This window comes from Anoplolepis gracilipes, chromosome 11, assembly GCF_047496725.1.
Source record: "Anoplolepis gracilipes chromosome 11, ASM4749672v1, whole genome shotgun sequence".
Classification (NCBI taxonomy): Eukaryota; Metazoa; Arthropoda; class Insecta; order Hymenoptera; family Formicidae; genus Anoplolepis; species Anoplolepis gracilipes.
Genome location: NC_132980.1, coordinates 9,134,725 through 9,161,744, shown reverse-complemented (window position 1 = coordinate 9,161,744; position 27,020 = coordinate 9,134,725). Strand labels below are relative to the sequence as shown.

Genomic DNA, 27,020 nt, shown 5'->3' with positions numbered 1-27,020 from the left:
CGCGGTCGGGAAAATGCCTCGTAAAGTTACGCGATGCGAAAATTCGAATGCTGGCGTCTTTCATATCGCGATCGCACGGGGGCCAATATTCGCGTGTCGTTGACAAAATTTTCTGTCTGCGGTACCATCCGCAAGCTAATTTTGCGAAAACATACGCGTTTTTGAGCATGAAAGAGGCAAAAAAAGATATGTATATTGAACGAGTGTAATATATTTTATATATTTTTATTTAATATATATATATATATATATATATATATATATAAATATATATACATATATTTATTACATAGTTTATATATTTATTTAATATGTTTTATTTATTATTGCATATATTTTATAAGGTAAAAAAATGTAAAAAAATATACAATTTAAAATATGTATATAAGAAAATATTTTCAATATATGTGTTTTTTATTGTTAGAGAAATCTTGCAAGAGTAAATTAATTAAATCACGTTTTTAATGGTACATATATATTTCAACATTCTAACACTTTATATATAAATCTTTAAATTGAATATTACATCCGTATACATAAAATGCCTGGAATACACGTAAATATCCTATATGTGACAAGATTTTTAGCTTTCTAGTGACGATAATCTTTACGGCAATCGCGATATTAACGTTAGAAAATACCATCTGCGTCTCGTCGCCGTAAAAATGACGAGCTTTTTTAGCAAGTTATATACGTATTTAGCTCGTGTCTTACAAAACTGTCATTTGTACAACCTAGCTCATACGCATCGCCCATTTGGGAGCCGGCAAATACGGCGCGAGGTTAAAAGAGAAAACTGACTGTGTGTGAAAAAGAGCTGTAAAGGGGCATGAATAGTCGGAGGAATACATATAGCTTCTTACGCGTGTCAACGTCGGGACACCTGCGAAAGCAGACGGCTTTTCTTCTACGTTGTATAAACTGCGATTTTTTTTTTCTTTCAGTCATGCATTGTCGACGCGGCGGCGATTGAAGGAGATTAATCGCGTCGTGCGCGAAAGATCAATCGTTGTCCACACGTGCGCGCGCGCGCGCGCGCACATAATGGACATTTAAAACGTATTTCCGATCGAGGGCGACGTAGCTCGACGCCAAGTAATAACCAATAACACGGCAACAATTACATCAGAACCGTAATAAAAGGTGAACGATCGTGCGAGAATTAAAAAAAAAGAAAAAGAGAAAGAGAGAGAGAGAGAGAGAGAGAGAGAGAGAGAGAGGCCGAAACACGATCGAAGAACGAAAGAGAAAGAATCTTGGAATTATTCAAGAAATTACGAAACGGGGATAAACTTGGGTCAATTTATCATTTACACATTGTTCAATATGCCTTAGCATAATCGTGTCGCGTGCCGTTCGCCCTTATTTCCAGCACACGCGCGTAATTATATATGGAAATCAATATAACGTCTTGCGTTCAACAGAGAGCTGCTCCCGCATACCTTCTCAAGGAAATTGAAATAGTTGGCTAAGCAATGAATATTACACCTAATTCGCTTAAATTCGAAATTCCACAATAGATTCCCAAAACGTTCTTCATCGTGTATTAGGAAAAAAAAAAAAAAAAAAGAAATTGTAAAACTCTTTTGTAATTGGATATAATTCTAAAAATTTTCAACATAAATAATATATGCTTCGAGTAACGTGTTGATAACAATAATATGCCTGCATATAACGCACGGCAAAATCTACTTAATTCTTAACAAAACTTAATGCGTGCTGGCCGTTGCGACGAAATTACGTTTGAAAAAACACAAACGCGCGCGGTTTGAAAAAATAAAGCGCGAAATATATATCTTGAAATACTCGCTTGCGCTGCAAACGGTATAGAACGCAATGCGCTGGCCGCGTAAGAATGGAGATGTGGAGTTTTGCTTAAATAACGATAAACATCGCGTCGCAAACAAAAATAGAACATCGAAAAAGCCTACCGCGACTCTAGCCGTATCACCGTCTATTTTTAGACGCGCGCTCGCCGCGCGGAAACTACTAAAATAAATAACCCGTCCGCGTCGGAAAACTTTCCCTTAATATTCCTCGAATCTTGTTTTTCCTACAGCCGATATCGGCCCGCGGTATATGCAGTCGTGTATAACGTGCCAGGTAAATATATTCGTGATTATTTAAGCATAAATCTGATCCCGAACCGAGAGAAAAATTTGCTAATTGCTTCTCCATATTACGTAAATTACAAAAAGACAAACAGTTTGAGGAAACGTAGTTTCCACTTGCCATCGATTTAGTAACGTAACGTACTGAAAAAAAAAAAACTTTGTAAAAAAACTACATTTTTTTTATGATTATTACTCGAAACGCAATATGAAATTTTCATTTTATACGACTAGCAAAGATACGTTTGTAAAATAACTCGACTGCGTTGATTATAAAATCTCTACGTGAAACAAAAATCGGGTAAGGTAGAATTTAATAAACCCGTCAAAATTAGCGTGTATCATCATCAAAGGGAATAACTTGCTTTCTAATTAGATGTAGGGAAAAAGGGGGGAAAAAGTGAAAATCATTTGAGCAATATAACGAGTCAGAGTTCAAGATAAAAAGTGATATCTCACAAGCTATCTGCATCGGGGTCAGATGTGTGCCTCCATCAAAGTAATTGAGGGTTAACAGAATTGATTTCGGACGAAATGATACCGGAGCCCGTACGTAAGTATTAGTACAGGCACGAATCAAAGTGTTCCTCGGGGAGGAACACTTTAATAATCGTTCCCTGTTTAAACGATTTAAAGTTGTTTGCGCTTTATGATCAATTATGTATTATTTTTTAAAATGCACTTAGAAATCACAGCAAGAATATAATCGATATGTACATCACACGCATTTCTTTCTTTTCTATTAATAAATGATAAGACAGAGAGAAATATTTGAAAATATATCTCAATAACTCTTGATAGTAATCGAAACGTACATTGCTTTTTGTTGATCTTTCGCTCATACTTCCTGCTTAGCGCTACATCTATCTTATCTCCCCTGTTTTATCTGAAATGCAAATGTTGGCTAATACAAACGTGAGTTAATCAACTATTTCATATAAACATTGTCCGAAACTACCGAAAGCCGAAGCCCTATCGTACGTTCTTCGTTGGAAGTGGGATATAAAAGTAAAAAATGACGTTCTTTCCCTTTTTAGCGTTTTACCGCTTTTTTGCGTTGGAATTTAGCGACGCGATAAAAAACGTGAGAGCGATCAGAGTCCATTTTCGTCCGTCGATTTTAACCGGAACCCCTAAGTTGCAAAGTGCGTCCTCGTTACACGCGAACTCGATTTGCGCGGATTCGGCGGAACGAGATCGACGAAACAACACTAGGAAGGGAGGGTGCGCAAATCAATTTATGCGAATAGGATTCGCCGCCGCAGCCGCCGTCGCCGTCGCGAAGAGCGATGCTGATCGAATCGCTTTTCCCGAGCCTGTGGCTCCTCTGTGCATCTGGCGTAAACGGGACCGAGAGAATCCGTGGGAATATATCCGGCATTTCGTTTAAATGCGTATCGCCACCGAATCGCTATCGCGTAGAACAAGGACACCCCGTATATTATTTACGCACCGTACAGGGGACGCTGGACCGTAAAAGCAGCGGTGCGTGCTAGGGAGAATCATAGAGGATAGAGGAAGCGAGACCGAGGGAGGGGGAGGGGGAGGGGGAGGGGGAAGGGTAGGGATAGGAAGATTGGGGTCTGGAATGGGGTACACCGTCGACAAGGGGGTGAGAGGAAGAGAGAAAGGATCACGTACCTTGGACCGTGATTCCGAAGGCCGCTAGCAGGAGCAACCGATCGATCAATCCGCGGCACATCTTCATTAATATATCCGAGGGCTGCCCCGTCGTGCGTCGTGCTCTTTCCGTTCTTCCGTGATGCCGTGGATCCAGGCACACAACACGCTCAACTCTCTATCGAGGGTAATAAAGAAAGAGGTAGAAAGATCGGGGATCGGGGATCGGGGATCGGGGATCGGGGATCGGGGCACCCGGGCACGCCGATCAGCACACGCGCCAAGTCGTCGTCATCGATGAAGTCGTCTGGAAAATCTCTCTCGTTAACGCGATCTTCCTCCTCGACGTCGCTCTTCTGACACGGACGGAGATGGAGATGATTTTTCTCTCTTTCTTTTCTCTTCTATCTTATTTTTATTTCGACGCACACAAAATATTTCGAGGCACACAGGCAACTTGGCGAGCAAATCCGGCGTCTCGCGCGCGCGCGCGCGCGAACGCGCCAACGATATATGTATCGATATGCGTGGTCGTTGATCACCGACCAGGTCGTTTACTTCAGCCGCGTCGGCCGTCGGGAACCGCTGCCGGAGCGTCCGATCCGCGACGCGTCTGCCATTGCACGGGGACGAGGAGAACACGGCGATGAGTTACATCCATCCCTCCTCTTCGCGGGGGCGATGGGGGGGCCCTTTATTACATCGGTTGTATATCGCGACGCGAATAAACGAAACGACGGCCGGAGCTCTCTCGGCGAGCTTCACGTTTCTCTGTCTCGCCGCCACCGTCCCTCGGCGGCGAGGGTCGCCTGCCCTCACGGGTTGATCGATGCGCGCACCGCGCCGCTGACAACGCCGTCGTTACGACGGCGAGTGTCCATTCTACGAGGAGAGGCGACTGCACACGCGAAGCCGAGAATAACGATAATCCGGCTACGAATCGCTTTGGTCGTGCGTCGTGCGCGATGTCAACAGTCGCGCGCGCGCCGTCGCTTCGAGAAACGATCCATCCCCGCGATCGAGAAAGAAAGAGAGAGAGAGAGAGAGAGAGAGAGAGAGAGAGAGAGGGGGGGGGGGAGAAAGAGTACGATCCTTGACGTTCGATCGATATTTATCGCTGCATTCGATGTCACTCGCGATCGCGGGAAGAAGAAGGGAGGGAGGGAGGTAAACGGTCGCGGTTATTGTCGCCAAGACACGAGACGCCGAGATCCCGCGGGACGTTGTCAGTTGTCACCCGGATCCGGGCCGGCGGTCACCCATCGCGATTCGAGTGTCACTTGCTTGCATATTGCATGACGTTTATCAACTACTGTCGTATTACACAAGCGGCGTTTCGCGAAAGCGTCGGTCGTTCGCGCGAACGAAAACAGAGACGGACGGGGAAAAAAAGCGAACAACCGATACCACTGACGCGAGGACCGATCCACGACTGGCGCGGGGCACGCAAGCGCCCGGATAAAAAGCTGAGAATATAGCGCGCCGAGAATGTCTAGCGCCATCTACGAAGTCGGGGAGAACTAAATCTGTATGTGTTCGTATATGTGTGTATTCCATGTCGTATTCCCCGTGTACGTACACGCTGGACTATATGTTAAGTGTATATGTTAGAAGCATCTCTTTTCTCCGAAACTATTAGAGATAGCGAAAAAATTATTTCTCGGTATTTCGGTCTCTCGTTGAGGCTCTTCGCGGAATAAATGAGATATGTTACCGGATTTTTCAGGAGCGAGGAAGAGGGAAACAGGTGACAAATTACCTTATCTTTTTAAACGGGACCGTGTGTTTTTTCTAAGTCGAATCTTTTCATTTTTTCTGTGTAAATATGTGGAGACGAGGTAGCATAAAATAAAAATTAATATTTTGCTGAATATTTCATAATATTTTATCAGGATATGTATTAGAATATAAAAAATACGTTTATTTTCTGCTACTACTGCGACGACTAAAGATTGATTTTTAGTGGATTTAAAAAATTATATGCATTCTTTTGCATATAATTTTTTAAATCCCCTAAAATATCAGAACGGATCTGTATTAAATAAAGGTGTGCTAAATTATTATTTAATTTATTAAATGGAAAAATAAGTCTTATAATGAGATATCTTATTAATATTTTAGCGATATGAATTTGCCTCTATAGTATATATTTAATGGAAATTTCAACGATGTAACTAATATAAGTAACAGAGATATGTAACATATCATTGAGACCTCTGTGCGAATAGAAATGGGCGATGTTAAATCCGAGCTCATAAATAAACCATCATTCAATATTATTTGATTTATTATTGAAGCCACGAGGTGAAATTTCATTGACATTTTGTATGCGACAGAGATTTGCCTGCCGACAATCATATTTATCGATGTGCGTTTCGTGTATGCATTTGTAATATTTGATAACGCTATTTAAAATCAGAAAGTATCTTGAAAGGCTTTCAGCTCTGGCTCTTTATCCTCCGTTCGAAACACCCTGGACTCGCGACTCTCACAAGCACCACGCGGATCTTCGAGTACGATCGGCCGTCTTCGGGTCATTTTCGTGCGTAGCTCGGGGATATGGGAATAAAACGCGCGCGCGCACCACAGGATTGTATTTAGAAACATGCAAATCCCCGTCTTTTATAATTCATTTGTCCTTTTATAATTAATTTCCTATCAGATATTCGATAAATATTCAGCATAATAGTTCCCATCGATATTTTCAAACTCGCATATTTTATGTATTTCAAAGCGCAGAACTCTGCTTGGAAGAATCGATTTTATAAAAAAAAGTAAAGAAAAAGCAGACCAAGAATATAATAATCTCGAATTTTTAGAAATATCATATAAATAAAATATATAACTTTCAAAAAAAAAGAAAAAATTAGAACGCGAAATTTACTCTCTCATTAATATGATTACAATGCTTTTTTGAGTCACTTTTAGATTTTATATAATTATTATCACACATTTTATTCTGTCAATTTGATATACTATCTGCACGTAATATGATAGTTTCTCGATACTTTTTTTAATTTTCAATATTGCACGCTTACTTTATTATTGACTAGCAATATTTATTTTCGAAAATTTTAATACTTACTTTGATGCTTATTGTTGGAGCAACATGACAGCTCGACGGTTGATGCGGTTCCGTAGATTTTTCATTATCACACTGTATTACATTAATGACTATGTTTTAGATTTATACATAATACGACACTCACCCGATACCTTTTCGGCACTCCCGGCATTATACAGTTTTTGTTTAGATATTTATATTCTCGATCATTTAGTTTCTCTTAATTTTATTAACATGTTTAACACACACGTTGTAATTGTGCAGAACTCTATTAACACAACGTTCGATCGCGGTTATATCATCACAATCGTCTTCATGTCATAAATAATAGCGTGCAACATATACACTGTAGACGAACGCGGAAATGATTGAGTATCTCAATTTCCGGTTCCGTAATCCTAGATACGACACTTTGGTCCGATCCCGAATTCCGAGTTTGTATTATGCTAATTAAATATATTTTTATTAAACGTGATTTACATGTATCAAATATAAACGCGACATTAATACATTATATATCGAATATAGGACGCAAATATCATGTATCAAATATCGTATAATAAATATTCTCGTAGTATAATAAAAACGAGTTGCAATGTTTGGAAAATTAATTTACTACTCTTGATAATATGATTATGTGTACGGATAAAAACGTCCGCATTATAAAGCGAGAAAGATTCAAACTAATCTTCGCGACAGTCGAGGTGATACTGATCTAAGCAAGAACCTATTATCGAAAAATGCGAGGACGAAAAGAAAGAAAGAGAGGGAGAAAGAAAAAAAGAAGATAGAGAAGCGCGCGAGGAAAATTCTCGGAATCGAGTCCGGCTGTACTTTACTTCGCTCTCTCTCTTTCTCTCTTTCTTTTATATTCCTTCTCCTTTTCAAGCGTGCTTATCTCTTGTTTCGATCTTCACTGAAATTATCCGTGTGTATGTAATACAATATATCTCTACCTTTCTAAACGGACAGTACAACACATACATGTAAACATACAGCTCTGTCGCGCCAACTGCATCTATCTATACTAAATGAAATAGTTAGGCTCGTTTTTTTTTTTAGAGTCACAATATTTTTCACATACTCATGATCGGTCACCATGATAGTACGAGTTTAATATTTAATATTTACATTTCGTCATTTTAATTCTTTATTCCTAATTCTCAATGCATTGTGCGTTAGTCCATTTCATTTCCTTGTTTTAAAATAATATAATATTTAATATTTAATATTTTTCCTATTGCGCGCAGGGCCTAAAAATGGCAAAAGGCTCAGAGCAACCCTCATTGATAGCCGGAACGATACTGAGAAAGTTTCGAAAAATGGAAGAAAATCCTGCACAACTGCACTTCTTGAAAACGAGCCTAACTAATTTCATTTAGTATATTTAAAATAATATAATATTTAATATTTAATATTAAAAATTGTCCTATTGTGCGCAGGACCTTATTCGTGCATTAATGTTGCGCTTTTAAATTCGATTTACGTATACACACATGTTAATATCGCGTTTAACAGAAATTAGTGCTCGAGTAATTGACGTCGTGATAGCTATCCTTGATTTGCGTAGAATAAACTTGGAATCTCGGAATCGGACGATACCAGACAGTTACCAGCCTTGACTTTGCGAAAGTTGAGAAGTTAACCGCGGTATTCGTGGCGTCGGGACGCATGTGGTAAAGATTTAATCGTGATCGAGCATCGCGAGACGACTTTATCTCACGAGAATAAATATCGTCTACAAGGGAGGGCGCATAATATCGGGAGTGTCGAGAGAAAAGTATCGAGCGATTGTGTTGTGCACGGATATGGTACGCGTCGATAGCGCGACATTCCGTTAAATGTGAATTTCGCGTAATTATAATTGTCGAAATATATGGTAAAGTGTATTAATCAAATTACCGAGAGAATATAAATATCGTTTTCACCCAAGTAATAAGCGTGTAATAGTGTCGGAAAAGCATCAAGCAATCAGCGTCGTATTATGCGCAAATGAACACAGTATATATCTCGTCAGTGATGTAAATGTATGACGTGATGTGTGTGTGTGTGTGTGTGTGTGTGTGTGTATGTGCGTGAGTGACGAGTAACCTCCGAGACCAGTAACTGGACCGAGCTCCAAGTATCATTAAAGTAAGTATTGATAAAATTATCGAAAAATTAAATTATTTATTGCCTGCAATTAATGGCGAGGCAAGAGGTGGGGACGGAAAAACAATATATTGCGTCGATGAAAACGTGCATTTTCGTGAATTTTATATGAACATGAACTGCAAGCATTGTTAAATGTGAATAAATATTTCATTTAGCCACTTTATTTTTTTAGAACCTTATACGGATTCTTAAAATATACAGTACAATGTTACATATGCATATAATTACTTGAAACACGATTATACAAAAGAAATGAGTTACTAATTTTATCATCCGTGACAATTTTTTTAAATAGATTTAATTTCTCAAAATTCTTGCAGAAATTAGTATTTATATATTTCATTAAGTAATAATATCTGATAGATATATATTTTCGTTTGAGATTTAAATGTCAATTTTGAATTCTCCTGAATATTATTGGAAAGACTCAAAAACTGTGATATAAACGGAGAAAAGATAAATATGGATTATTACTATTTAAATGTTTACATGGATTTATACACGTTATATATTCAATTCAAAATTAGATCAAAGTATATTCTTATACATTCTCTGTAATAGCTACGAGATATTTATGTACAAAACGGATTGAAATTGTAATTTTAAAGCTCAGGTTTCAATCTCACATCGAAAACCGTGCAATTGCTACGCTCCCCGTGTCACAAATAAAATAAATCGACATTACCGTGTGTCTACATATATCGAACATCGAAATCCGAAACGCAGCGAAATTACAGTCGGTTTCAATCCCCGCAGTAACGCGAATAAACAAATTGGCAATAAAGTAACCGGGAAACACCCCGAGTGGGGGAGGAAATCGCACATTTTGCCTGTCTCATAAAGCATGCCCCACGTCTCTAAAGCCAGGGATAGGGAGCAAGGAAAGCGCGCGCTGGAAGAAGAAAATAAAGTAGAGAGAATTGTCTGATTCTCTCCATTGTGTGAAATCGATTTATCCGCTTCTCCTTGGACGGACATAATTAGGTACCAAAGTTCCGCGTCCAACATCTCCGTCGCCGATTGCTCGCGTGGTTTATCACCGGGGGTTCTCGAACATGTAGAGCCAGCTCTGTCCAGGTTGAGTCTAATGTAAGAGGCCCGCCGCGGCGCGCCGATGGCGGGCGATGCCCATCGACCACGCGGTAAAAGTACGTACGGACCGTAAACGTCTCACGTGCATACATATATGTATACATGTATGCGTGCACGTGGACGCGAGCGTCGATCGCGCGTTAATAGAAAATTTCTCGACAGCGTTGTAATAACCGACACAAAGTCCTGTTTGTGAGAGCACGCGACTCTCCTCGCCAAGCCGAGGCCTTATGTAATTTTGCTTGCACCTTGGCGTGTGTCACCGAGCCCCACCTGTACCTCCAAATCGCCACTAACAATAAATACAAAAGTATCGAATCGTTGGTGACTTCGACATGTTGTATTGTTTTTTTTTTTTTTTTTTTTACAAATTAGGAGCGAAGGCAGGGTTTATGAAAAAAAAAAAAAAAAAAATAGGTCTTTATAAATGCGTTTAAAATTAAAACATTGATAAAAGTCGTAAGGTTTTTCTTATTGTTTTCCATATAATTTGAAATATGTATCGTGCGCTGTGTGTGCATTCAAAGTGTTTTAAATTCGAAAACAATAATGAAAACGATGAAAAAGTTTTATACTAGTGTATTGACAAAAATTAGTACTTTGTAATTAATATCGTTTTATAAATGTAATTTATAAATAACATAAAAACGTATTTTACAGTAAATACGCATATTATATTTTACGATAAATTTTATCAAAGAATTATTGTATGATAAAAGCAGACTGCTGAACAAATCGGCTTATTCCTATCAAAGGAAAATGCAACTGAAATATTTTTCAGAAATTTTTAAAAATTTTTCTATTTTTTTAACTCATGTTTATCGCATGCTTTTGTTGGCGGATTTGCTTATGACAGCTGTATTTGTAGCGTAATCGGGAGAAGCATTCGTTGAATATATATTATAATCATTTCCTCTATGTGTGGATTTTTGTGAAAATCGCCTACTTGAGATCTCTGTAATGTAAATTTATCAGATATCATAGTCGCGTATCATAACAGAAAGCTCAAGGATGCATGACACCTGCAAAAAAAAATGGAAAAGTCGTCGTGTTTACAACGCAATCGGAAGGCATGACGTGCAGCCGGTGGTGGTATCAAGAGATACGCGAATAAAAGGAGGCTGTGTTGTAATATACTCGTACCGGGAATTCGAGCGACTGCTCGAATAATCGCGCCTCCCCCTCCCTCCCCCCTCCCGCCTCGCCCTTCCCCTCTTCTCTCGCGCTTAAATACTGGAAACACGTCGACGGAAGTACGTCGGAAGTGCTGTGTGACATACATTGTTGCCTTTATTAATGTTATAATTGCTTTTGTGCGACCTGATTAATTTCGTTCTGCGACTAATCATGCGACCGATCAAGTCGAACGACGACGACAAAAACGTCGGTGAAACTCGAATTTTCTCGCAACGATAAATCGCTTTGACAGGCTTTAACCGATTCTTAATAATGATTAACTAGCTCTCTGTTTTTTCTCATCCTACCGGAGCTCCAATTAAAATATACACAGCGTCTTAAAAGCAATTTAAATAAAATACTTAGTTTTAATGATGTTGTCATTAAAATGAAATATTTTTCTTGAATTGAAAAATCCGCAGTTGACTTTTCAAGAAAAATTTTCGGATAATTCACGATTTATTGCACAATCTATTAGCATTTAACAATAAATGTCTTGATAATATCCTTTTATATCTCTTTATAGATTTTTTTAAATGTCCGTTATGCTTAAGTTTTTTTTACTCATAATCTTTGACAGCTACTTGCGCCATGGTTTTTAGTCGAAGAAAAATTGGCGCGAGATTGGACTCTGCCATTAAAATAACAGTTGTGTGGAACACCCTGTAGATAAAGTAACAAAATTTAATTAATCGAGGTTAGCGCCGATCGGGATCGTTATAACCGGTCCTAACCGCCCATCATATTATCCTGCGAGATAACCGCTGTCGTTAGCACGGCCAGATAAATATTGTCGCTGAATATTGTCAGGTAACTCGGGCGTAACCGCATTTTCGCACTCCATTTTTATCTAATCTATCTATACGCGGTTATATTGCTTTTCCTACGCTCGCGTATTAATTACGAGTAAATGGTTTTTCGCACTGTCGCTCGTTCGACAGTTTAATAAATAAGATAAGGCTTAGATTAATTAATCCACCAGTCGCAGGATATTAACGTGTACACGATCGCGAAATACATATGCGTAATCATACACATCGGCGTACGCGAAGCAAATGTTGGAGTAAGCAGGTAGATTGGAATAAAATTTCGATGATGAAGCGATAATTTAATGAAGGCGAGAAAAATATATATTACCATTCTATAAAAAATCACATCCGTGATGATATTGAATCGAGTTATTATTAAGAATTATAGGAGAATTATTTTCTTGATAAGACTCGAACAAATTGAATTCTAATTGAATCTATAACGAACATATCTGATTGAATAATTAATCGAATCATTATTACAAATTATATGCCAACATTGAACAAATTTAATCTTAAATTCTACAAAAACAGAGTACATATATAAATACATCTTATTGGCATTGCTGAAATGTTTTACATTAAAAATTTCGAGCTGCGCTCTCCTGATTACAGTTGCAAGAGTCATAATCAAATCGCGAGTTTGAATCATTGCTATTATGAGGCTCAACGTCAGTCGCTCGAAATAGTTCTTGTCGAAGACTATCTATTATATCCGGTCGTTTATCGACAGACGACAAGTAATCCAAAAGGTCAGCGACAATTTCACGACGTGGTCTGTTGAAAAATGTACCTACGACCTCGGGAATATCGATGAGCGGCTGCTTCGATAGGACGTGTCTGCGAGAACGATTTTAATGACATATCATTAATCTCAAATATTTCCCGTTGCATATTAAGTATTATAATTGGCACTCCGGATGATTTTTACAAAAATTGTTATTAGAAAAAGGATACAAATTAAATTTCAATTTAATATCAATTGTAAACAATTATATTAAATATCATAATATATAAAATAATTAAATATATAAGATATAGAGAGAGATAAATTATATTATTCTAATCATTCTTAAAGTATTAGGGGCAGATGTGAGTTTACCTTAGCAAAATGGTGATTAAAGCTTTGACTTCCGGATGTGATTTAAAGTAAATTTCGTTTTCCCTTCGAGTGATCATTTTCATTTCGTTCAAAGCTTGCTTCTGATCTCTCATTAAAGCGCCTAAATCATAATTTTGCATACCGTGCGGTGGATCCGCGGGATGGAAAGCATTTTTGGCTTTCAAGAGCCAGTTGGACATGATGATTATCGCTTAAAATTTTAGAATACCATAAAGTTTCTCATATTATTTTTCGGATTAATTTTATAAATTCTATTATTTTATATAATCTTTTTATTATACTTATTTATGCAAAATCATAGATACGACGCAGAAATTCGTAAAATATAAAAGTAAATTGAACGTTGAAACATTTTGACGTGAATGAATTAGCTTTTGTTTTAACATAAATAAATAACACACGAGAATCTGCACACATGTGATATAACAGCAAGGTATAAATATGCAATCTATGACAGCAATACGCAGGCGATGATTCATGCCAGGTATATACCTACGAAGATTTGCAAACTATAAGCTTTTCTAGTTAACAGCTTTATGTGGAAAACCCAAGAAAAGTATTAAAACACTTGTATAGAACGTACGTATATAGAATGTCAATCTAACAATGTAGAAAGCAATATAAAGTGCTTATCAAATTTTACAGATATTAATTTTAAATTTTAATTATAAATACAAGTTATTATATTAATATCCGCGCAAGATAACATCTAAAATAAATAATTTATAAAATAATAACAAATAATAAAATGTATAAAAAATAACGTGACATATAAAAAAAGTTGGAATATATTTTTTTTATAATCAGAAGTATATAGGCATATAAAAAATCATTAGTTCAAATATATGCTTTAATTTTTACAAATTGTTTACATCTCGTTTCAGTTAAATGTTTGTCATGGATGTTTCCATTTTGCTAGGTTTCCCGGGGGGAAAAAAATGTTGAATATTTTTTTACAATTTGAGATAAATTTATTTCCAAATCGTGTTTTTGCATTCTAAATAAAAGAACAAAACTGACTAAATTGTTGTTTTTTCCTCAGAAATATTTAGTTTATTTTATTTTTACATACAATAAAATATTACAAGTTAAAGCGTACAAATGACATTTGTATATATATATATCAATTGCTGTGTCTAATTACCCAGTCTAGCACGTATTAAAAACTAATTAGCATCTTTAATCTTTTTATCTCTCCTAAATATCGACGCTAACAATATCATATTCTCTACCACATTCTCAGAAATATCTGTTCGTGGTATTGCGATTGCCTTAAGCCTTAAGGGAACTATGATACTCTTTTTTTTCGCGCAGAAGGACGTCGAATCAATAGTCTTTAATAAGTCGTTGCCCGTAGGCCGTCACTTATCGATTCCACGCGATCATTATTGCGCTGTCGGGAGCTTCGCGATTCAAGGTAATTTCCGTCGAGTATTATTTACACTTATTAATTGACTTGTTTATTCTTCCATTGACTAGATATCAGAATTTCTATAATATCGATATTTACATTCCGTGGCGCGCGAGATTAAAGTCTCTCTCTATTTAATACTGGACATAAAGTGGACATTTATACGATAGAAAAAGAATACCTCTCGTTTGTTTTGATCATATATGTATATTAATCTATCAGCAGGCGCGAAGAAAGATCGCTTTCTTCTTTCGAGAGGCAGGAATCACGTTCTTCTGTTATGCATTTTTTTTTTTTTTTTTTTTTTTTAGACGCGCAGAAGATTGCCCGCGTAAAACGCACAACTTTTGATATATCGCTCGCGTTATACAACAAACGGATTAATATTCTACATGTCATAAAAAAAAGGAAGAAAGGTAGGAGGTAGGAGGTAAAAGGGGGAGAGCAGACGAGTGGGCGGCGCGTCGCGAATACGGTAATTAAAATGCTCCGGCAGGAAACGACGTCGCGCCGCGACTCCTTTATTATCCGCCGCGCCCGCGCGTCTCGACGCCGCGAGTTTTTCCGCGGCGCGACTCATCGCTCAGCCCGCGCTCATCGGATATTGCGACGGCGACCGTTGATACTTTTTGTTTTTTTTTCTATTTTCCTTCCTCGATGCGGAGTTTCCTACGCGACTTGCGCAAGAAAAAAATGCAAATGCTCGCGGCGCGCGAACGCGACGATGAGCAAGAGGAACTTTGCGGGCGCCCGCGAAATTGCGCAACGACGGTGACGAGTGTTCCGTGATATTCTACGCTCCAATTGCGATTCGATGAATAATGATTTATCACGTTTTTTTTTTTTTTTTTTTTTTTTTTTTTTTTCTCTCTAAACACGTATTTTAATTGAGTAAAGTAATTGGAGCTGTTTTCTTTACGAATTTATCGCAGTAGTTTCTCTTTTCTTCTTGATGTACCGCAACTTGTTTACGAGTTCCTGCCGCATTTTCTTATGGGTGGCGAGCATCAGAAGCCACAGTATCGGCCATATCATCCGGCATATCTTGAGCAAGACGAGCTTGTTCAGGCAAGCGAAGAGTAGACCGAAGAACCAGGGCGCGCCCATCAGCAGGTACAGCTGCAGGAAGAGGAAGTATTTCTTCCTGAGGGCGTTGGTATTATTTCTCGTCGCTATCTCGGTGCTCTGCTGTATTCGTATAATCTTATACGTGGTGAACACGAACAGCACGTTATTCCAGAAGAGCGTCAACAGCGGTATGCCGAAGAAGTAGATGTTTACCACAAAGTTTGGCCCGCCGCGGTACCGATGATAATTCGGTTTCAATGGAAAATCGTCCGGAATTCCGGGGCAAAATTCCAAGATGAAGGCAAAAATGGCAGGGATGAGCGCGCCGCCCCAGGCAAAAAGGCCGTACAGAAGAAGTCGTTTGTTCTCCTCCTCGCTGGTCTGCTGACCGGATCCTACCATCCAACGAAACCGCGTAATCGACAGAGTCATGTCGAAGCAAATTACGTTGAGCCAGAACACAGTGGCGTTCGTGAAGTACTGCAACACTATCCATAGAAAAATGGCGATGTCATCGCTCATCGGACACTCGCATAGCTCGCAGAGACCGAGGAACATCAGAATGCATCCCTGCAGCAACAGACAGACGTTGTGACGCAGTATCGCGCGATTATAGATTTTCTTGCCCAGTTGTGGAACGGACAAGTACACGACGACGACGATGCTGCAGAGGATTACATGGACCAAGTTGGTATCCATATAGGTCTGCGCGCCCCAGAAAACGACCGTTCTTAAATCATTATTGTGGGGAATGATCTCTTCTTTATCTTCCTTTGTCATATTCGGAACCATATTGATGGTGGTGATGGTTGTTACGGTGACGATCGTCGTGGTCTTCATCACCATCATCCTTTCCGTCCAACTTTCTTTGCCCAGAGTCATTTCCGCGCACTTGACGAGCACTGTCGTGCCATTGATCATATTCTCGATACAATAATCTTTCGGCGCGAGGAACGCCGCGTAGCCGCGCAGGGGATGACCGTTCGTGTCGGCGCCGGCGTCTTCGCCGCGGCAGCTCAAGCCAGACACGGACGCAAGTACTGTAACAATCTGTTGGGGATGCTCGGACGATATCGTTTGCCAGACATTGTGCGTGGTATAGTTGACCTTGTCCGGTTTCACGTGGATGCATTCGAGATTCTCATTAAACGCGTAGTCGGCAACGCAGCACTTTTTCGGCGCGTTTATTTCCTGTACGACTTCCGTCGTTGTTTTCGTCATCGTCGTCGTCGTCGTTCTCGTCGGGTAGGTCATGCTGATCGAAATATGTAGCAGGAGAATCGCGACGGACGATCCCGACGCGTGCATCCTGGCCAGATTTCTTTGCACCGACTGACCGTTCGGACGGATCGCGAACGTGTCTTTCCCGATGTTTGACAAGTCGGAAACAGTCGGACCGACTGTGTCTAGCCGGCGTCCTGTTGTCGCAATATCGCTGTTGCGTTTTTCTTCCGTTTCTTCGGATGACGCAGCCACGCCACGGAGTCTATCGTGGAAGACGCGCGCGCGATAGTAGTGGAGACAAAGCTCAAACACCAACATTACTGATTATCACTATTGGCCGCGTATATCACGTGCGGTCAGTTTTCGCAATCGCAACACAATACTTTGCTATTATAAGCGGCAATTTTGATTATTAAATTGATTGAGGTTTCCATAAAGAATAATGTATAATTATTGTAAAAATTATCGTGTAATGTTGTAAGAATAAAAATGGACAAAAGGCTTTAATAGAGATAAAAAGCCACATATTAGTAATAAAAAAATACTGATATCATTTTTTAAATATATATTTAACAAAAAGAAAAAATATATAACATGCATAGATACGTTGTCGTTTATATTTACTATTAATTTTAGTCTTATTTTTATTAACTGATATTCGATTTGAGATTCGATATTTTTTACAAATAGATATAATTTAGAGAAGCAATATTTATCTAGGCACATCCTTTGATTTGAAAGGTGTAATAACGTTAGTCAAGCATGAATTCATACTTACAATTGGACACTTTATGGTTTTCTTTTCAAACTGTTGAGACACGAAGTGTCTAAATATTTGCGACGTAGTGCTGCGAGAAAACAGCGCTTAAAATTTACTTTACGACCGATTAATCGTGAGCTACTAAAGGATTTTAGCATATTTATGTACCAAACGAGCGGCTACTTTAAACGCGCGGTCATGCAGGCAGCGTGCGTGCCAATTGCGCAAAGTTTTCTTCTAGTGTCATACATACATTTCTCGGTATTCGAGACGAGAAGAGGGCCGACGTGAGGAGAAACGACTTTAACGTCATAATCCAATTGTGTGTTACATGTAATAAATTCTCATTTCATTTTCTACAACGAGATGGTATCGGAATGACTACGACTACTGCGGAATAGTAGAGAACGCGGACACGTGAAGGTCAACGTCAGTAGAAGAGCAGGGAGAAAGAAAGAAAGAAGAGACAAGATGGAAAGGAGAAAAAGAAAGGGTACATAATATATGTACCGCAAGAGTAGTGCGTCAGCAGCAAATGTAACTTATTGTATCGAAGAGACGATCGATGTAAATTGAATCTTTTTGAGAAGATAATTGCAAGTCATGAAAATAAATTTTACAAAATTAAACGCGAAATTGTAACAATAAACAACAATAAAATTGGATATCTGTGGATACGTAATAATATTATCGCTCAAATTACATTGCCAAAATTATTTAAAAACATTTAATAAATGATAGATCAATATAAATTAAAGAAATATATACATTATAAAATATATTATAAATATGAAAATTATTAGAGACATTAAAATATACATTACACTGTCTATACTAAACTCTCTCTGGATTATTTTCTTTTTTTGCTATGTGGAATATTTATATATTATGTTATTATAATTATATTATTATTATCATTTACATTATACATATATATACACGGAGTCCTCTGTTAACAAACTAGCCAATAATCGATATCGTTCAATCTGTCGACTATTTTATATATATTGTTTGTTTTGGGACTAATTTTTTAAAGCAACTATTCATACACGTCCATTTTTATAATCTTATTTTTTTTATATTTTTAATATTACTTACATTATAATGTTAATATTGCTGCAGTCGATAAGAGTTTGAGTTCAAGTATCGTTGCATAGCACTAGATGACGTTATACTCGCAATTTACGGTCGATAAATTTAAATTAATGACTATGCATCAATTATGTGTCTTGATCTTTAAGTTAATGAAATCTAATTCAACTTGGGAATAATGGGGATAATGATAATTAAATATTTATCGCATATTTAAAATAGACTGATGTGAAACGGTTATAAAAATAATTTAAAACGATTAATCTTGCAGGAATTAAAAATTAAAATAAAGATTAAAATTATAATTAAATATTAGAAAATGAGGGATTCTAATTTTACAGACATCTTTGCAAGGAATAAATCTCAAAGCTCGAGAATATTAATTTTTCTTTTTACATAGATTGTGTTTCGTTATTCGAATATTAAGAGATGCAGGACATTTAAAGTTTTTATCCATAGATTTAGGGGAAATTATAACTAGATGCTTTATTGATACTGTCACGATGGGTACATGATAACGGTCAAGATAGCCTGCAGCACAAGAGCTAGCAGAAAGTCAGTTTCTTTGATAGTTAGGTCGTTGGCGGTGCCAGTACCGTTGTTGCACATATCGGTCTCGCAACAGGCGGTACAGGCGTAGAGCTTAGTGCGTTCCCCGATTACGATGCATCCTGGCTCGCACTTGTTCGTGCAATTCCTTTCCACGGACCACGTTTGCGATTGGGAGGTCGAGTTCTCGGTGCTCAAGGTATAGGAAAAGCGTTTCACCTGCAAATTTATTCGTTATTATTATTAGATGGAAAAGAACGTAAAATCGTTTTGTACAAAATTTCATGCAACGTATCGCAAAATTCAATCTTTTATAATGCGAGTTTAATTCAAATATAGAAACTGGCGTCGCACATTTGTACATCTACATACAAAAGATCTTTTCCTGAATAAGTTTTCGATTCACTATCTTTTCTTTTTTTTTATCTATTAGATTTATACGAATATAATATAAGATTATTCATAAATTTATTAATTGTAAATGTATTTTAGTATTTACAGATATTTGTAATATTTATTAATGTTTATAACAAAAATTGTTTATTTTATCATTATATGTATATATAAATTCAGGTTGAAAACGATTTTATATTGTTAAAAATTCTCAAAGTGATGTTCTGTCATCGAAAAATTCAACTGCGGTTTTCTGCAAAGATTCGAATCACAAAGAAAATCCAATAACCGGTAGATATTCTACGTACTTTGTAAACTTGCGTGTGATTGAGTCTTTAAAAAAAAATATTGCAAAAAGTGGCACGTGTATCACTGTTTGATGCATACATATATATGTATATTAAAAGAAATAATTATGAAGTTTCAAAGATATTTTACAAATAAATGCATATTTAAAAAATTAAATGCTTTTAAGTGAAGAAATTGTATATATATATATATATATATAAAATATATATAATATATATATAATTTATTTCCTAATTTCCTCTTTTTACATGTCGCTTTTATTAATTGTGTTAACAAGAAATTTGTAAAAATTATATATTTTAAATCCTATTTAAAATATTTATTTTGACATTTCGAGATTACTATAACTGATAAATAGATCACCGTGATTCGAGGTATCTCATGTTTGTAATAATTTACTCGTATGATAGGTGCGCGCTTATGAACGTGATGTGTATAAACAAATAGATATTAATTTGCTTAGATAAACAAGTAACATGATATAAATTGTTTTGACAGGTTCATATTAAATGCGCGCGCGTGAATTTGCCACGTCATCCGTTCGTTACAATCTGGTTTATACATATTCGTAGCACTTCGGTTCTCGTGTCACGTTTCTATGCAATATTATATTTTGTGCAATATGTTGTTTACATATGTTAATACGTTAACGGATAACGGTCAATTTTAATATAAACGCAACGCGAGAATCGCACTGCCATATTTAGCGCTAAACATAATATTGCATAAAAATAAATATATTGCATAACAATTGAAACGAAACGTATCACGCAGCCTTACCATGCACGTTCTTTTATCATCTGTGCACTTATGCCTGAAGGTGCTGGAATTACCGGTATTGCCAGTGAGATTGATACACTTCTCACCATCGTCCATAGTAAAGCACTGGTAGCACCATAGATCGTTAGCTTTTTCGGAAGCCGCTTGAGTTCGATGCTCTTTCATCGATAACTGACCTGCTTTCATAAATATGCCGCATATTATATATACAGAAAAGCACATAATCTCGAGTTATATATAAGTATTTATGTCGAAAATTGAAGCCAGCGTTAGATTTATTTCCATTCTGAAATGCAGTCTAGAAATAAAATACTCTTATATTTTAAAAATATATAGCATGTTGAAATATAAATTTCAATTATGATGGAAAAGATATTGAATTATATAAATTATTTATTATCTATTTCAGATGCTCGCTTGCCAACTTTCGTTTCATGTTATAAACCTTGCATGCTCAAGGCATGGATTATCGATTATTTTTAATTATACGTAATTATACGTAAGTTTACTGTATAGTTATCTGAAATTCTTTCTCATTTATATATACAATATACAATATATTTTTACACGATTATTATTTAGGAAAAAAAGCGCGAATAAAATTAATTTAATCTTATTAAATTTTATTACACTCTTAAGAATACAAAATACATGATAAGAATAAAGATAATAAATAATATTAGAAATGCAACACATTAGCATCTATAAGTCGATTGTGAAAATTTTCGATCATCATGATTGCGATCAGATATAAAATATCATACAATTTGGTATAATTTTCTCGATTACGAAAAAAGTAGAAAAAATTTTTTTTCTAAAAAAAAAAAATATCACAAGCAATATTTTATGCTAGAATTACATATAACCCCAAAATTGTAACTTATGTACTACAAGTATCTCTTTTCCGAATCGCGTACTAATCTTTCTGTCAATTTCAAGTAAATCAAAATAAATTTTATTATGTAAATTTAATACATTTCTAAAAACTGTGGCGTCTAGCGACGATGCACTGTGTAATTAACATCCGATAAATTCCAGAAATTATACTTACCACTCGTGAGGGTTATCAGCGCGATAAGCAGAAAGCACGTGACAGCGAAGCGTACGTCTACGTTCATCTCGTTCGTCTTGGTCTCTGTTCACATACGTCGCGAAACTAATCGCGGTGACGATTCGACGGACAAGTGGCGAGTGGATCACATTTTCGTAAAGATGTTCACGATAATTCGTACATCGGCTTTACGCCAAGAATTGCGTAAGATCTTGACGATGGTCCAGACAAACGACGCTTAATTCCGACGCCATGCTGCATCGGCATGAGCGCCTGCGTCAATACTGACTTGCTCCAGAAACCTCGAAAGTCGAAAATCAATATTCGCGACCAGCGAAGGGATTTGTCCCCGCGATCACGACCACTCGACGTCACATCGTTGCGTGAGCGACACCGTCGATCGTTGTCAGGACGAACCTGAAATGGTACTTGAGATCTCCTTAAGGAGCAATTGAACGAAGTTACAGTTAAAAGTTAATTAATCTAATACATTTTGAGATTCATAAATTTGACATTGAGAATAACATTTTTTAAATATAAAATTAATAATTAATTTGTGAATTAAAATAAAGATTTGTCTTGTAAAATATAATTTAATTTCAAAATCATAAATATTATTTTTATATTGAACTAACATTTTATAGTTATATATATATATATATATATATATATATATATATATATATATATATATTCATACATAATCATACAAATTCATAAAAATATAAATTTTAAATTTATATTTTTATTTAAATTTAAATTTAAATTTGTAGGATAAATCTTTACTTCAACTCATAAATTAATTATTAACTTTACATTTTATGTTATCTAAGAAGCTAAAAATGCTTTGCGCAATATCAAATTTATGAATATTGAAATGTATTTTTATTAACGTTTGACGTAGTTGATTCATTCAATTTCCTCTTAAATGATCCTCCCCTTTATTATCCGTCATCGTCTGCGCGCAAGGTCCGATTAATTTTAAAGGCTTTGTTATAATAATAATTAAAGTCTTGCAATATTAGGAAAAACTGTTTTGTCGTTATTAATGGTTATACCCTTTAAGTACTAAAGATTAATCATCAATACAATAATTATGCGAAGAATAAACGTTTGTCAATTCAAAGTCGATGATTGATAAAGATGGACGTTTAAGATTGTTCTTAATTTCAAAATCATAAATATTATTTTATATTGAACTAACATTTTATAATTATATATATATTCATACATAATCATACAAATTCATAAAAATAAAAATTTTAAATCTTTAGGACAAATCTTTACTTTAACTCATAAATTAATTATTAATTTTACATTTTATGTTATATATAAAAAGCTAAAAATTCTTCTTAAAACTTACAGTGTTCTTGGGGTCCAATACACGATTTTGAAAAGTTTTAAATATATGTTTAATAAGCTTCCTGCTATTAACATTAATTTTTTATGCAATGAAAAAACTTAATTTTCTTGTGATAAAAATATAAAAGCAAAGAGAGAATGATAATACTTTGGGTATTTTATTTTCTCGTTTAAATAGAAAATTAGTTACTTTCTAAAAATTATTTTGAATAAAATTATGTTTATGTAACTTAATATATTATATATAGTATGCAGTATGTAACATTTTTTTAAACTATGCATGCTTTGATGATGTATGTACGCATTGTCATTATTATATGAGTGCAAGATAGTGACATCTAGTGTGATAAAATGAGAAAAAAGTACAATACATTGCAACTTCTTGTTTTAGCACAACTCAATATCATTTTATATGATTTTATTAGATATTTTCGCGAAATGACTAACTAGAAAATTGGCGATAATAGATCTCAAGGAAAAACGTTTCTCATAATTTACAATGATCTTTGCGTTCTGAATTTTATTCCTCATTTTGATGTTATATTTTAGAATTGCCGAAAGCACATTTTCATGTCAGTGAGAAGTATTAAGATTTGTACTTTTCATATCATTTAACATCTACATATGTCTTTAATTATAAAAGCATATTTTTTGGAATATTTTTACAATTGCGAGCCATGACTGGGATTTCAATGAGTTAGTATCTCTGTTTTTTGACATTTTTTATAAAAGAAAATTTTTACATAAAAATGCTTTTATGAATAAACATTTAAATTTTATTTGAAAGTTTTCCCAAACATTTATAACGAATTCACACACACGATGAAAGATAGCGTCACGTTAGTTTCTCTAGGAATTCTGGCCATGTTAAATTAATCTCACTTAGCGTTGTGGTTTTGCAACGATCTAACAATTCTACAAAGTTCTAATTGACCCAACTGAATGCTCACGTTACAGTAACGAATATACTTTTGCGGTCTGTAAATGCATCGAATAAAACTACAAATTGTTTATACAAGATTATGGATATCTCTTTTAATTTATCAGTTCAATTTTGAGATATTGACATCTACTTTATTCAATGATTAATTTCCTCACAGTTTCCCCAACGCAAGGTAATCTGAAAAGTGAAATCTTCTCTTTACTCTGTTGCAGAGTAACTACTCAAGCACTTTAACGATATATAGTTTACTGCGTAATAATGTAACATGTGCTGGAAGAACATTATATTGAGAAGATAATAATATTACGAGATGCGAACAGCTTATTATGCAATAATAATGTAACAGTTATTGCGTAAATGTATAAAAAGAAAATATTTTAATTTATATAATATAAATAGTTTTTAATTTTCTGAAAAAAATACGATGTCTACTTCTCAAACAATTCTTTTCAATTTTAATTTCTTATGTAACATTATGTCTCAGTTTACTCTGTTTATACAGATTATACAACATACTAATAAAACTTTAACGATAAATAAATCGAATACAGGATTTTTATCTTGAATTATTAAAAAAAATTGATTATATACATATATTATAAAGCTTATTATATTAGGCATATATTTTATAATTTATAAGTATTTACAAAACTTTATAATATATTATATTATTTTTGCTCCAGTAATATTTCAAAAACGTGAATCGACGATGTGTACTGTTGATTATACATAATCAATAATAGCTCAACACACGATCAATATTAGTAAATAATTATTTGTTATTGCGCGTGTAAAAGAAAACGCGTTTTCTTTGAGGTATAACGTCTAAAAATTTCAGACGATGTACTCACTACAGTCTATTGCACCTGCACATTGCAGGGGTGAATACCCGCAGGGGAATCGATTTCAGGTTTCCCAGACAGCGACTGTTATGACTTTTACTGGTGAACGAACCTGTCTTGAGAGGATGTATAGAGAGCAAACATTGAGGTGATGTAAGAGAACCGAAACTAAAGGCAAAACGCAAATATGAAATACAATAATAGTATATAATACTAGGTAATACTAGATACAAATATATACAAATATATATAGATAATATTAAATATGACATAATAGTGTAGATAAAAATGATATTGATTGAGAGTTTGAATAAAGCCGATATTTTTAGGACTAATTCTTTTTTCGTAATAAAATACATTTTCTATAAATTTGAAAAATAATGGAAAATATATTTCACTATTATTTAAAAAATTTCATATCGATATTTAGTTTCCGTTGTTTTAACATTTGTAAATTGCTATTATTTATTTTATAAATAATTTAAGATTAGTTTAAATATAATTATATAAATTTTAATCATGTATTTATAATAATTTTCTTTGCAATTATTTTTTTCTACAACATTAGCAATTGAGATAAAATCTTTGTTCGTATTATTTTAACGTACACCATTTATAGCTTTAAAATTACAAATCATGAATTAATATGTTTCTTTCAAATTTAAATCCTTTCGAGTTAAAGTGTAAGTTCTGTCAGGTAAAATTTCAGGGACACATATATGACATCATGTATTCACATGACGTTTGTACGCGAACTGCATCCGTCATCCCCGAAATATCAAATTTTTGATATTTGCAGAACGAATGTCAACAACGGTTTACAAATATCGATGACATACTCCTGTGATTGTTGAATACGACCGATGTAGACAAGTTAAGCGAGAGCTTAATGTCAGTGGATGAATTTCACGCGGGAATATAATCCGTCTCGTCGCACGCGTTATCCCGTGGATCCATTGTGAGATAAAAATGAAGGGCGAACAAATAATAAAATCCGTCTGACCGAAGAGAAGGAATATCTCGAGAAGAGGCGAGGTTGTACGACCAGCTGATCTATAGACGAGTAAAGCTCGCGCGCGGACAAACTTTGATACATCAGGCGAATAATATCCGCGATAAATCGCAAATGTCCCAAGAGATATGCAAGAAACTGCGCTACTTAGACGACGCTTCGAAGAGAAATGTTGGGCAATAAGTTTATAGCTCCAATATCATTTTATGGTCCGTCTTGCGGAGCGAATGTAACTCTCGAACGATGAAAATTATTTATGGTACGAATTTCGCGAACGCATTTTGGCTTGTTATACCAAATTGGAGGGGAAATATTTTTGGCGTATATAATGCGTCTTAGCAACGATGGAATATTTTGTTTTTTTTTTCTTTTTTTTGGAAAAACTAAAAGAATTTGACCCCAATCTTGAAATTTTTAACATTAAATATCTGAAAGTACCTAGATATAAAAAACCGTCTCTATATTAAATAAATAGCGAGGTCTTCTCTGTCCTGCGTGCATATTTTTAAAAGTGTGATTCATTAAACAAGTAATCTTCAATGCTGAATAGCCTTAGACTTATCTTCAGTAAGAGACATGCATTCTTTAATTATCTGAGTAAACCTTTTCTTCTGCTAGGTACAACATCGTATAAGCATCTTCGAGTAAAGTCGTTGATAATCATTGTCTTGTAATGCGCATTGGAATTAATTGCGACAAGATGCAATAAACGATGTAGCTCCCGCACCAGTCAGGGATCTCGGCGAACGCATATAATACGCTTTAAACCTAACAGATTTATCTAAAGCGATGCCGTTCCCTTTTAAGCGCTTCGTTTGCATCTGGATTGTTTCTCTACTTAACGAAACGCGATGCCATTGTCATTTAACAATCGCATAAAGTTTCGATTACCTCCACGCGCTGCATTGTTGGTAACAAATATCGCGTATCTAGGAGATTCTGCCATAACTGCGGTGAAAGCACTTGTCGAGTCGCTACATAAAGAGAGAGAGAGAGAGAGAGAGAGAGAGAGAGAGAGAGAGAGAGAGAGAAAGAGAGATAATTAGATAAATAAACAGTAAGCTCTTTGCATTTT

General features: G+C 35.7%; 3 protein-coding genes across 5 annotated transcripts in view; all 3 read right to left on the bottom strand.

Moving 5' to 3' along the window:
• Window positions 1-6,942, bottom strand: part of LOC140671154 (roundabout homolog 2) — an 89,480-nt gene extending 82,538 nt beyond the window's left edge. Inside the window, exon 1 of one of the 2 annotated variants that reach the window (XM_072902297.1) lies at window positions 6,817-6,942. Coding sequence is in view for 1 of the 2 variants with exons in the window: in XM_072902296.1 (XP_072758397.1) it covers window positions 3,753-3,819 (67 nt within the window). In the remaining variant the exon portion in view is untranslated. Of the gene's footprint in view, window positions 1-3,752; window positions 5,153-6,816 lie in introns of those variants that run through there. The other variant, XM_072902296.1, reaches the window with a different exon arrangement.
• A 7,738-nt stretch (window positions 6,943-14,680) lies between these two features.
• Window positions 14,681-17,037, bottom strand: LOC140671053 (uncharacterized). Its single transcript, XM_072902078.1, has one exon. It carries the CDS (start codon window positions 16,934-16,936, stop codon window positions 15,476-15,478), a length of 1,461 nt encoding a protein of 486 aa, XP_072758179.1. The 5' UTR covers window positions 16,937-17,037; the 3' UTR covers window positions 14,681-15,475.
• A 1,411-nt stretch (window positions 17,038-18,448) lies between these two features.
• On the bottom strand, window positions 18,449-22,071 carry LOC140671041 (uncharacterized). 2 transcript variants are annotated; one of them, XM_072902058.1, is made up of 3 exons: window positions 21,787-22,071; window positions 20,736-20,914; window positions 18,449-19,472 (listed from the first exon to the last, which is right to left on the bottom strand). In XM_072902058.1, exons 1-3 carry the CDS (start codon window positions 21,851-21,853, stop codon window positions 19,203-19,205), a joined length of 516 nt encoding a protein of 171 aa, XP_072758159.1. In that variant the 5' UTR covers window positions 21,854-22,071; the 3' UTR covers window positions 18,449-19,202. The 2 variants fall into 2 exon arrangements, with proteins under 2 accessions (XP_072758159.1, XP_072758160.1); XM_072902059.1 differs by having other exon boundaries at window positions 20,736-20,911.
• Window positions 22,072-27,020: the final 4,949 nt, after the last annotated feature.